The sequence below is a fragment of the Psittacula echo genome (assembly GCF_963264785.1).
Source record: "Psittacula echo genome assembly, chromosome: 5".
NCBI classification, from domain to species: Eukaryota; Metazoa; Chordata; class Aves; order Psittaciformes; family Psittacidae; genus Psittacula; species Psittacula echo.
The window spans coordinates 41,405,786-41,418,447 of record NC_137739.1 but is presented as its reverse complement, the minus strand read 5'-3'; the positions used below and the strand labels follow the sequence as shown (position 1 = coordinate 41,418,447).

Below are 12,662 nucleotides of genomic sequence, written 5' to 3'. Positions count from 1 at the left end.
CAATGTCACCAATGTTACAGAGCAGCTCTAGGGCTAGAGAACACACTGCAAATCTCACACATCCGGCCTCGCTGAGAACAGATGCCGGTGGCTGATCGGCCTTCCTCCAGCTCCAAGTTTCAATGGCACTAGCTGTGTACCCCACGTTTTGCCCATGTATTTGAAGATCAGGAAGGCACTTGCCCCCATGAACCTGTCAGTGGTGTGAAAGCTGCAAAGCAAGAGGACAGCCGGAATTTTTCCTCCCGTGCGTGCCGCTGCTGACCGATGGCAAAGTCATCTGAATGCACTTGTGTGTGGAGACGTGATGAGGGCTGACCCAGCCAGCACTTGAGAAACTGCTCAGGATACCTCCAGGAAATAGATTTTTAGCCCCTACTCTCCGGCAGGATTTGTATTTTTGGCAAGACTACGGTGTTAGTGTGCAAATGGACCGGTTGGGTGAGGAGATCAGGTGTGCCACAGCCACCACCAGCCGGCAGCTGGTCTGTGCCCTGCCATTGTGCTCCTGCACAGGCTGCCCTCCTCCAGCAACGCAGAGGGAATGTGGTGTACTGAGCCAGAGCCATGAATCTTACTAGGAGAGCCTTACCCATGTGTCCTGGGTTCAGCAGCAGCAGTCAGTTTTTCTTCTTCTTAAGTAGCTGGTGCAGCGCTGTGGTTTTGACTTTCGGCCTGAGAAAAATATTGATAAAGCCGATGTTTTCAGTTACTGGTCAGAATGTTTACCCTGACCAAGGACTTTGTGAGTCTGATGCTCTGCCAGGGAGGAGGAGAAGCCGGGAGGAAGCAGGGACAGGACACCTGACCCAAAACTAACCAAAGAGGTATTCCATACCACAGCACGTCATGCCGAGGATGTAGAACTGAGAGTTCCCGGAAGGGCTGGATCATGGCAGGGTGGGGGTGAGGTACCGGTTGGTGAGTAGTTGTATTCTCTTCCTTGTTATTTCCTTTATCATTATTATTATGGTGGTAGCAGTAGTGATTTGTGTTATACCTTAGTTATTAAACTGTTCTTATCTCAACCCGTGGGAGTTGCATTCTTTTGATTCTCCTCCCCATCCCTCCAGAAGCGGAGGGAAGAAAGGTGGGGGGGGAAGTGGACTGCGTGGTTCTGATTTACGGCCTGGGCTTAAACCACGACACCATGCAACGAACTAGATCACACATCCAGAGAAGGAAGTTTCTAACAAGAAGCCCAGTGACTGTTGCTACCCAGTAAGCACACTCAGAGAGAACAGAAACACAAGCTGCCTTGAGGAACTGTCTCTTCAGGTGCTTCAGCGTTTGGAAAAGTTGAACAGCAAGGGAAATCAAACAAAAGAGGTAAGAACGAATGCAGAAAAAGAAATACGCAGCTCAGAACAATTCCAGTCACGGAATTTGTTATTCAAATTGTCAAGGTCCAGAAGAGACCTGCTGACCCAGTTTTAAGGATGCAAAAGCGAAACTTCTTTGGCTAGATTCAGTTGTCTAAACCTAAGCAAGCGGTGCTCTCTGAGAAGACCAGGGCATCCTGCCTCGCCTCAGTTGGCCTCTCTGGAAGGGGACAGATTTATCCCAGGTCCTGCGTTGGATCTGCCGGGCCATGCAGATGTCTAGGGGCCCCCAGGTGCCTGGATGGCACTGTGTGCCTGTGCACACGCAAGGAAATGGAGAAACTGGACTGAACCCATCCTTCAGGGTTCCTGTGCAGCAACGGAGAGGCGTACGTGTCTTCAGCACTTGGCACCAGAGATGGGGGAGGAATCTCCCCTCCAACGTGCATTTCTCTTTCCAGACACTGTAGAAAGATCCCTGAATATTAACTTACACTGCCCATATCCCTCTCAGAAAACTGAAGCAGTTATTCCCTTTTGTTAGCCACACAAACGTACTCCCCCCCCCAGCATCTCACCTTTGGGTCTTTGTAGACTCAGTAGGAAGCACAAGGGTCCAGAAATATCACACCACCAACCTCCTTATGGTAGACAATGACTTTGGGCTCCGGGACATTGCTCAGTTGGTGGCCTGGTCCAGCCTTGCAGCTCTGACATCCCATGGCCAACTCAGCCTCGTTAGGGGACTCAAGTCATGACAAGCAGTGAAGGGCTGCAGAGCAGATGGGGAAAAGCCCCCAGACAGGCATCTTTCCCGAACTACAGCCCACTGGGGCACTTGCACCAGGGACTGCTCTTCCCCCACCACAATGCTTCTGGGCTATGAAATGTCATGAGAAGGGTCTGGTATTGTCTTTTTAATCTTACTCTTGTCCGCAGCCCCCGAGGGAGCGGTAGCACATTGCAACTGCTTTTCCCTGTTCTTCTGTCATCTGTCCATGTTTCCAAGACACACTCACCCGGAGGCAGTCAGACCCAGCTGCCAGCCCCGAGGGCATCTCCAGCTGGCTAAAGATAATGAGCAATGAAATAACAGCAGAACACTCATGTGCATTGAAATATTTAACAGACCTGGTAAAGAAGTTTGCCAGCAAAGATGCAGTTTTAATTAGGTATAACAATGTGCAATGCAGTTTGAACTACAGATACCATTTCCTAGGGCTGGTCCAGAGAAGACTGTGAAATGCCCAGCTGTTGAAAACTTACAATTCATGCTATCTGTAAAAGACAGTGATGTTGGTAAGGCATTTATTGCTCTGTACTGGAAGCATAGATGGCTTTTTCCTGATTAAGCAGAGCTCCCAGGAAAAACAATTCCTCCTGATAACGTGAACCCTGCTGGGGCCCACCAGGCTCCATTATTAGCTTATATGAAAATCTCCTGCTTCTCTTTTCTCAGACCTACCATCTGCACACTGTCCAGTTCTAGTCATAGGGTAACCGCCATCCCACTTCAAAGGACTGAGCTCCTCCAGCTGACATGCCAGGGGGGTTAGAGGATGTGAAATACTGCATAGCATCATAAATCTTGCGTTTTGTGAAGCCAGAAGAGTATCTCAGCAAAGGCTCTCTGATTTACCAGGAGAGTAAATCAGGATGAGCCACAGCTCTGCAACTGCTGAGTGTGTATGAGGAAAAAAAGTGTATATTTCAAACACATCAGCAAATTAGAAAGATACAGTTCCCACTCTCCAGAATCAGCCAGGGGGAAAAGATAAAACATTTCTCAGACAGAAAAAAGTACATTTGCCTCTGTCCCCTGGTGATATGCGGTCTCATTTTTTTTCAAGCCACTTTGGTAAGTTTGATGTCCCCTGAGATCTGCAAAGCTTTCACCAAGTTCAGGGGCTGAATGCGGTGAGTGAAGTCACAGAGCTGCCGTCCATCAAGCAAGACTCGTATTTGCTGATGTTCACATAAGAGCTCCATCTGCAATGGAAAAGGACAGGGGAGAGTGTTAGAGATCAGCATCAGAGTTGATTTCACCATCATGGACTTAGAACCCCATGTGATGGGGATAGTGAAGCACAAACTCTACCCATTTTTCTAAAATGCCCCTAATAAATAACCTACCCTCGGCTGAGATGATTCTGTAAAGCTCCTTATAGTGAGTTCTCTCTCTAAGACTAGAGAAGGGCTTGAAGTGTTGCTTTCTGTGTCATACTAGACCACTTAACCCACCAGTGTCAATAGCTAGCTATTTGTGGTCATATATGTAGCCTTCAGCCTTTCTCTCCTTTTCTCCATTCTATTCATAGTAGCCCAAAAATTACCTTAAATGTGTCGCCTGCTGTAAATGGGAAGTAGGGAATAGTCTTCTCTTCTCTTCCCCACTTCCCAGCAATTCTTGCATTTCGGGTGATGGATTTGTCACTAAAGTTAACTGTAAATAACAGCCCAACATCTTCGTTTGCATCCACAGGATCACAGAGCAGCATCACTGAAAAGCTGAAAAAAATACCAATTAAACAACAGGGTCTTTCAGAAGGATAAAATGACATGGTAAACACAGCAGATGCCTGTAAAGACTAGAGACAGCCCTTGATTTCTTGTCACACTGAAACACAGGACTTTTACAGGCTTAGAAGCTGCAGAAAGGTACGAGAACAGTCTAGTCTTTGTTTTTCCTCCAGTTTCCGGTAGGATGCTAGTGACTTCTGATGTTGCTTTCTCTCTCTTGTGACTGAAATCAAACCAACATTTGTGCATAAGCCAATTCTAAGTTGTGTCTTGAAACAGGTTACAGCAAAGTCTTTATTACCAGTGGAAGCACTGGAGTTGATCACGGTAGTTGCAAGAAAGTGTAATGATAAGCACAGTTGCTGTCGTCCTCATTAAACATAGCAATGAACCTGCATCTCCTGTGCCAAAAAACCGCGAGTTTTTAAATAGTGATGATTCCAGCCCCCAGCAGATGACCAAGACTCAGGTTCAAGACTGCACCTCTTCCTGGAGGAGAAATGCCACTTGTGTGCCCCTCTGTTTTGCATTAGATAAGAGCAAGAAGTAGAAAATCCTGACAGGGCAGTCAGAAAGGCTGAACAATGAATTCTTTCTTGCTCTTTTAATCTTAGTCTAAGAGCCGGGAAATTAAAGCTATAAATTATGAATCTGTTTGATTTTCTTCCTCCAAAGAGCACAGACTCTCAAGAAATCTTTTGAATTTGGAAGACAGGTAGGAGCATGTGTGACAGGGTGAACCTCCCACCAGTCCCTTTACCTACCTCTTGGGGTTGGAGTGCACCATTCCTATGACTGTGAGTTTCATAGCTGGTCTCAGGCCACCTTTAATTTCACCAACATAATGCTCCACCTGCAGGGAACAGTGACAGCGTGCTGCAGTAGGTGATGCTGTGGGTAAACCAGCTTTAATGGTTGCTTGGGTCACCTCATATACTTTGATTTTATTTTTACATGTACAGAAGAATTTAAAAATATTTCTGGCCTAAAGTACTTCTAGTACTTTCAGTATAAATTCTGTCAGTTCTGGTATCTGAGTGAAGCAAGAAGGCTGCCGTAAGTGAACGAATGACTGCTAATGAGGCATCGGCTGCCAGGACAAGACAGCCAGCTCTGGTTGAGCGGTTTCTGACCAAAACTGCTGTCAGTAAAAAGAGTGGCCACTGTTGGAGCTCTGCCTGACTGATAGGTGACTCTGGGAAGAGCCACCACTGACTTTAGGTGACTGATGCCACTCCCCAAGACTAGAACAGGTATTGCAAGTGCTGCAGTGACCCACACAGAGTGCCAGGACCCAGATAGCTGACACATGTGGGATGAGCCAGTGATGGCTGCTATGCTGTAATGACACAATAGATCTGGTTGCAGGGCTCCATGCGGCACATCAAAGGCTTTGTGGCAGCATGATGCAGAGGGCAGGCTCTCTGTGAACTAACTCTGCCAGCATAAATTTGTTAACAGATTTCAGTAGGCTAACTTGACACCAGCAGGCTTTACACCAGGCCAGGTAGCCTCTGTTCTCCACTGTAAGAGCATGAAGCCAGCACAGATGCTGCTGAGCCCCTGCATGTTGATAGAAACACAACAGTGTCCTCACAGATGATCCCAATCATACCTGTCCCCATCTGTTTATATCAAAGCCAGAAAACGGCTTCTTGGTGGATCTACTTTTGTCCCATTCGGAGACCTGTAGTTGCAAACTCCACCGAAAGATTAGAGCTGTATTTACTTTCCAAGTCCTTCCCTAACAGCCTCAATGATTGATGGAGAAATTAATACAGGTAACGGTTGACAAGGAAAAATAAAAGAGCGATCTTGGAAAAAAGTGTTAGGGACGATCTGAGACTTCAGTTTCAGAAATGGCTTTAAAATGTAAATGACAGAGTAGTACACTGTAGCATGTAATCACTCCCTATGCAGATTCACTTAGAAAGAAGCTGCTATAAAACACTAAGCATTATTAGCAATTTGCTTAACACTGATAATATTTCAAGGCGATTCACAGCAGACCCTATTGTAGATAAAGAAGTGTGTTATCGTTCCAGTGTTCCAAGGCAAAAATTCAGACATTTTTTGCTAGAAGACCTGCACAATATGGTTTAATAAAATAATAAACATGGTTTAGTATTTTGACTATGAGAAGCACTACATCAGTGTGGAAACACACAGAAGTCTGCTCATAGTAAATGGCCTTCCAGTGTTAGTTGCTGTGGGTATTTCATACCCATTTTTAAATGTCAAAAAATACAAACAATGTTAGATTTTTACATTATTGAATGCAGCCTTGCTTACCAGAAACACGCATCCAAGATTTAAAATGTTTTGTCTACACTCCATTTCTCAATTTCAATATACTAGTTATGTTTTCTGCTAAGATGATCTTAAACAATTTATTTTTCCACCTTGATATTAACATGTAGCAGCCTTTAAAGCTTCACAGATATATTAATAATTCCTAACAAGGGTAATACTAGAAGAAAATAATTTAAAAGTACCTTCAAAAATGACAGCACTACCGCTGATTGTTAATAAAGCACATTTAGCCTTGCAGAAGTGAGTAGGTATATTTTGAACTTTGTAGCAAAAGAAAAAGGTCAACCACCTGAGACGTCTTAGCTGAGGATGCAGCTCCTCAAGTAAGGAGTCTGACTGTAAGGAGATACTTTAAACTGGATAAAGCAATTACAGAGTGGGTAATAAGCATAAAAGATCCCAGGCTAAGTGAACTTCAACCTCTACAGGTCCTGTGTCCTACTAAAGCTCATTCCTTGCCTACATGAGACAAGATATAAAATAATACCCCAAATTGAAAGTGCACGTTGAGGAATTGTTTGCGCAGAGTTGTACCATAATAAGCACCATCATTAACCTGCCCATGGCAATGAGGTTGAAACTAGATCATCTTTAAAGTCCCTTCCAACTCAAACCATTCTATGAGTCTATGATTAAAGGCACAGGGAATCAGAATAGATCAAACACACAACAACCATATGGTTTCGGCACTTATAGCTCATCTAGCACCACTGAAGTAAGTTCAGAGGCATGACTACCCACAGCCCTTTCTCTGCCAATACTGACTTGACAGTACAGGTGAAAAATACTCAGGATGCCATAGGAGGCAATGGTACAAACTCCTGCAGCGTCTTACACGGTGTATTGGTGGATCTCTGAGCAGGTACACACGGACATGGCCCCCTTCCCATATTTTCCATTCAGGAGCCCTGAGGACTCACTCAGTCACTTACTTTGGGACACCTTTCCTCTGTCATCACCGCTCTGCCTCTTACACTTGCCCCAGCCGCAGCAGTCCCTGGAGGAATTTTGTTTTGTGTGTCAGGACAAAAGCAAACAAAAAGCTCAGAATAAAGGGAGGATGTTGGGGGTAAATTATCTCTGCCAAACACTGGCTGGACACCACCCAGCGAAGCAGCTGAGTCATGGTCCTCTGTGCCTTGTCCCACTGCAAGAGCTCACAAATAACATGGCTGGTGATAGTGAGAGGGCTGGGGGACAGCAAGGGTGGGCAGGGCCCCGCCACCCCACACAGGAGTGCCTGGCAAGCCCGTGTCTGCAGCTATAGATGTATCTATACCTACACGTTTATGAATTTAAAATTATGTGTGTGTGCACAGCATATTGTATTTGTATGTGTAATTCATATAAGCAACATGTCATTTATTTACTTGCATAATATTTCTGTCCTCTCTCAAAGGACAGAATATGTGTAACATATATGCATATATATATTCCCTGTATATATTTACTTGCATGTACATAATTAATAGTATATGTTTTGAATATAATAGTAGATATCTTTTGAATATATTATATATGTATATAAGTATATTATATATGTATATATGCATGTATGGATATATTATATTTTGAATATAAGTGTATTATATATGACTAGTATATGTTTCGAATAAAAATAATAGATATTTGTATATGTATAAGTAATAGTATGTATGCAAGTAAATATATATAGGGAATATATAATAAAATATATATAGCGATATGTTATATATATGTATATGTAAGTAAATATATGTAACTTATATCCCTCTACAGACCTATATAAAGTGAAGTATACATATAGAGTAAATGATAATTCTCTGTAATACCCCTATACACAGCCTCCCCTCCGACTGACGGCGAGCACACTCCCCCCACCCCAGCAGTACCCCTCAGCACGGCACGGCGCCGCAGCAGGGCGGTCCCACTGCGCGCCAGGGGGGCACAGCTTTGGGGGGAGAGTCAATCAAAACCACGAGAGGCCCGAGACCGGGGCGTGGTCAGATGGGAGGGCGGGGCTTGGCTGCCCGGGCACCTGAGGCGGTGTCAGGCTCCCCCAAGGAAGATGGCGGTTTATTTACATTCCGCCCCAGCTCGGCCAATGGGCGGATGTCTGCCCGCGTGCCCTCCCGGCTGTTCGGTCAGCTGAGGTGGTGTCCAAGATGGCGGCGGTGAGGGGTGGTGTTGGCGGACCGGTGCAGTAGAGCTCAGCGTCGCCGGGGTGGCCGTGTCCTGCCCGACAGGTAATGCGGACCGCGCCACGGGGCGCGTCGAGCCGAGCAGGTCTGGGCCGGAACTTGCGGAGGAGGGCGAGGGTGTAGTTGGGTGCTCGGCAGGGTGCGCGGCCCGGGGAGAGTGGCCGCCACCACCTCAATAGACAGTCCCAGCCTGCCGGAGCGGGCGGCCCGGGGTTCGGGCGGTGGTGCGGAGCGGTGAGAGCATCCCGCGGGCCGCTGGGCTCTCCCGGCTGGGGCGGTCATGGCTGAGCGGCAGCTGATTTGTCAGCCCGCGGTGCTTGTTGGCTCCTCACCCCTCCCCTGTGGGAGGAATCCCCCTGAGGCATGGCCTTGGCTCTCTGCCTGTCCCTGACTGGGCGCGCTGTTAGCGCGAAAAAGAAACGGGGCTAGTGCCCTAGCCCTACCGACCCACCCTCGCGTATGTCACCCTGCCCCAGGTCACCAGCCCGTCCTGGGAAGATGCACTCTTTTGGAAATGAAGAAGCAGTGTCTCAGGAGCAGCTGTTCGGGTTCTTCTGCGAGTGTGTACGGCATGGAGACTGGGAGCTTGCGCAGGCGTGTGTGCCCCAGTTGAGCCAGTGGCACGGGGATGGCCCCAAGAAGGTGGAAGCAATTCTTCAGGCTCTGGTAGCTTGTCCCATGGGAGTAAGGTACTGTTTTGGTTCAGTAGGCTCAAGCGTGAAATGATGAGGAGCAAGCAGTTTAGTGGAGACTGTGGGAGACAGGTAGAATCTGGGAAGCAGCACTTGCTTCAATGCTGAGGTGTCTTGAATGTGTCTAGATGTGCTGTAATCTGAACTTTGACATCTTAGCATTGCCCAAGCACTTAGCAGGCTGCCCAGCCCACTGGGATAATGAGCTGTGTTTGTATATACAGTTGACATGGTGATTGTTATACGGTTAAAACTATTTGTAAGCATTTCAGAACCGATTTTGTTTGATTTTACTGAAGGATAAGAAAGAGAAGGAACATCTCCTGAAATTGCATTAATTTGATAGCTCCAGTTAATTTAGAAATGAAACCAGCAAGATCAGCCCTGCGTTATTTAAATTGTTCTCTTGTTTCTAGCCCTTGAAAGACCTTTCAATTTTTAAAAACTTAAACTCTAAAAAAAATTATATTATGCTATTTTTATTTATTTATTTATTTCTCTCATGCTCTTATTTTGAAATGGCATTGCTTTTACTCAATCCTAGTTAGTTTTGATCTCTGGTTTTCAGGTAGGTGCATGTGAAGGGTGGCTTCCTAGCACTTCAGGGAACATTGGTATTCCCATTCTCCAAGCAGATGTTCATTAACATTTATGTAACATTGTGGTAAAGTTCTAAAAAACAGTTAAGGCTGACAGCAATTAAATGAGTCTGGAGGGAGGTGTGCACATGGTTACATAAATTCGCTTACGGCTATGTGAGACATAAGCATTTTTGGTCTTTTTATCTTTGATAGTTAGGCTATCCCATCTAAGGGCTTTTGTTAGCAGTGTTGATATTTTTAAAGGCCCATAAACTATCTTGTGCTTTTTCCTTTTCATAATCCCTCTGACAGTAGTGAATATGTTCCCTAACTTATACGTATGTGTAGGTTTTAGAATGTGTGTATAAGTACTGGAGCACATGAAAAGTTCATGGAAATTAGAAGTATTCTTTGTTTAACTAGTAAATTACTTCACTTTTAGTCTGGACATAGAGCTGCACATGTGCTGCTTTGACCTGAAATTGAGTTTCTTTTTTTCTGGTAGAACTAGACAGTACAGGAAGTGTCAGTATTTGGCAAGTGGTTGGATTTCAAAGAAATCTGCTTGAAGAGGGCTACACAGGCTGAACTTTAGACCAGAAATGAATGCCATGGTTTTGAAGTAAAGAACTATGGCAGTAATGTTTGGTATCTTTCAGATCTAAAAGCAGTTAGTTCCACAGCAGATGTCATTTAGTTAATGTGTAAGTAGTACCACCATTCTGTTTTCTCTGCATAAATATAAAAGTCCAAATGACCTCTGACTTTTCCTGGATGTTAGAAATTGGAATGACCTTGTATAATCCAGTGTATGTCCTTACTGCTTTTGTAGATGGGAACAGAATTCTAGCCCATGGAGAACTGCATGGCTTTGGCTTCTTGTGCTGGAAAAATGGCTTGCCAGGATTCAGGTACAGAAATATCTAGCTGACTTCCAAGTGCAAATTATAGCTGACTTCCATGGGCAAAAGGCCTTCCTAGTGCTTATTTAAGCTATAGACTTTCCCACGTTTCACAAAATCAAGGTAGCTGGAGAGGCACACTGCTTTTTCTTTTAACAAACTTGTTAAGAAATAACGGTTAATCTTCTCCACACGGAAGAGAAAAAATGGAATTTTTCTTTTTTTGCTTAGGTAACAGAAGCTGGCTTTTTAGTATTGAGCATTTCTGTAAGTGGAAAGCATGAGTGTATTGGCTTTTGCATTTGCACAACATCTTTCTTACACTAAAGATTAAATAGCTCAGGCATCAGACAGATCTTTATAAGCTTTAGGTGGTGAGGCATGTGCTGTTTGTATTGCTGTTTTCAGACAGGTGCAAGCTCGTCTAAATTCCTTTTTTTTTTTTTTTTTTTAATTGGTACATGGGATGTGTGATCATACAATTTTATTTTATTTATTCTTTTGTCATTGTCACTCCTTATACTTGTGTTTTTTTCTTTTCCTTCTGAGGAAAGATCCTCACATTGATGGAATTGCAGTTCCTGACAAAGTGACACTCATCTCTGTTTGCAAATGTATAGATAAATGGAATCCATTGGTGCAGGAGCATAACCTAATTGTAGAATAGCTTCTAACTGAGAATTACGTATCTGCAGAGAGATAGTTCAAAATGTTAATGAAAATAGATTGGGTTTATATGCAATGTAAATACTTTAAAGTTTTATTGATTAATGTCTTTTCTTTCTCTTACACTATTTCAGAAAGCTGTGCCAGTTGTTCTTCAGAGAGAAACTGAATTTTTATTGGTTTTGGAAGAACTACAGAAAGATGTCTCTGAGGAAGTCCTAAAGGTGAGCTACTTAGTATGCCCTACTTCTTGTCGTTATTTATGCAGAATGTCCAACTTTGTCAGGTTTGGGGATCAAAGTTAATGCTTCCTGCTAACTTAAGTGCCTGAGGTGGTAATGTGTTATTAATCATAGAATCATAGAATAGTCAGGGTTGGAAAGGACCTTAATATCATCTAGTTCCAGCCCCCCTGCCATGGGCAGGGACACCCCACACTAAACCATGTCACCCAAGGCCTCATCCAACCTGGCCTTGAACACTACCAAGGATGGAACATTCACAGCCTCCCTGGGCAACCCATTCCAGTGCCTCACCACCCTTTACTCACAGTAAAGAATTTCTTCCTTATATCCAATCTAAACTTCCCCTGTTTAAGTTTGAACCCGTTACCCCTTGTCTTGTCACTACAGTCCCTAATGAAGAGTCCCTCCCCAGCATCCTTGTAGGCCCCCTTCAGATACTGGAAGGCTGCTAGGAGGTCTCCACGCAGCCTTCTCTTCTCCAGGCTGAACAACCCCAACTTTCTCAGCCTGTCTTCATACGGGAGGTGCTCCACTCCCCTGATCATGCTCGTGGCCCTCCTCTGGACTTGTTCCAACAGTTCCATGTCCTTTTTATTTTGAGGACACCAGAACTGCACACAATAGTCCAAGTGAGGTCTCACGAGAGTAGAGTAGAGGGGCAGGATCACCTCCTTCGACTTGCTGGTCACACTCCTTTTGATGCAGCCCAGGATATGGTTGGCTTTCTGGGCTGTGAGCGCACACTGCTGGCTCACGTTCATTTTTTCATCGACCAACACCCCCAAGTCCTTCTCTGCAGGGCTGCTCTGAATCTCTTCTCTGCCCAACCTGTAGCTGTGCCTGGGATTCATCCGACCCAGGTGTAGGACCTTGCACTTGTCATGGTTAAACTTCATAAGGTTGGCATCAGCCCACCTCACAAGCATGTCAAGGTCCCTCTGGAATCTTCTAGGCAGCTGAAAGAGACTGTAATTCAGATCCCTTTCTGAAGTTAATCCAATGTGCCTGCAAGTGCTTTCTGTGGCTAGAGAGAAGGCTGTAGGCAGGCAAGGAACAAGCTTTTCTGTGTGATCTTTCTAACATGCTTCAGTCCTTACTGCAGCTACTTGCCACAGACTTTTAACTTTATGATTATATGTCTATAGATAAAACCCACTGTGAGCCAAAATAAACCATAGTCAGCAAGCACATTTTACAAGTATGTCTATTTTCTTCTTCTTCCTTCTGAGACCTTAGTTTCC

The 12,662-nt window shown here is 44.8% G+C and overlaps 2 protein-coding genes across 6 annotated transcripts in view; one reads left to right on the top strand and one right to left on the bottom strand.

The window, feature by feature from the left end:
- Positions 1-2,429: 2,429 nt before the first annotated feature.
- Positions 2,430-7,209, bottom strand: LOC308221820 (galectin-related protein A-like). Its single transcript, XM_080619136.1, has 4 exons — positions 7,088-7,209; positions 4,607-4,695; positions 3,656-3,830; positions 2,430-3,311 (listed from the first exon to the last, which is right to left on the bottom strand). Exons 1-4 carry the CDS (start codon positions 7,109-7,111, stop codon positions 3,168-3,170), a joined length of 432 nt encoding a protein of 143 aa, XP_080475262.1. The 5' UTR covers positions 7,112-7,209; the 3' UTR covers positions 2,430-3,167.
- Positions 7,210-8,219: 1,010 nt separating this feature from the next.
- The window catches only part of ZFYVE26 (zinc finger FYVE-type containing 26), a 52,085-nt gene continuing 47,642 nt past the window's right edge, over positions 8,220-12,662 (top strand). For all 5 annotated transcript variants that reach the window (XR_013956770.1, XR_013956771.1, XM_080617112.1 and 2 more), the window contains exons 1-4: positions 8,220-8,380; positions 8,812-9,024; positions 10,441-10,519; positions 11,311-11,400. Coding sequence is in view for 3 of the 5 variants with exons in the window: in XM_080617112.1 (XP_080473238.1) it covers positions 8,834-9,024; positions 10,441-10,519; positions 11,311-11,400 (360 nt within the window). In the remaining 2 variants the exon portion in view is untranslated. The remainder of the gene's footprint in view (positions 8,381-8,811; positions 9,025-10,440; positions 10,520-11,310; positions 11,401-12,662) is intronic.

Coding starts and splice junctions, on each gene's coding strand:
- LOC308221820 (XM_080619136.1), bottom strand. CDS start 7,111: ATGACAGAGGAAAGGTGTCCCAAA. Junction 4,696..7,087: donor CAGAGGAAAGGTGTCCCAAA/GTAAGTGACTGA, acceptor TGTTCCCTGCAG/GTGGAGCATTATGTTGGTGA. Junction 3,831..4,606: donor GTGCACTCCAACCCCAAGAG/GTAGGTAAAGGG, acceptor TATTTTTTTCAG/CTTTTCAGTGATGCTGCTCT.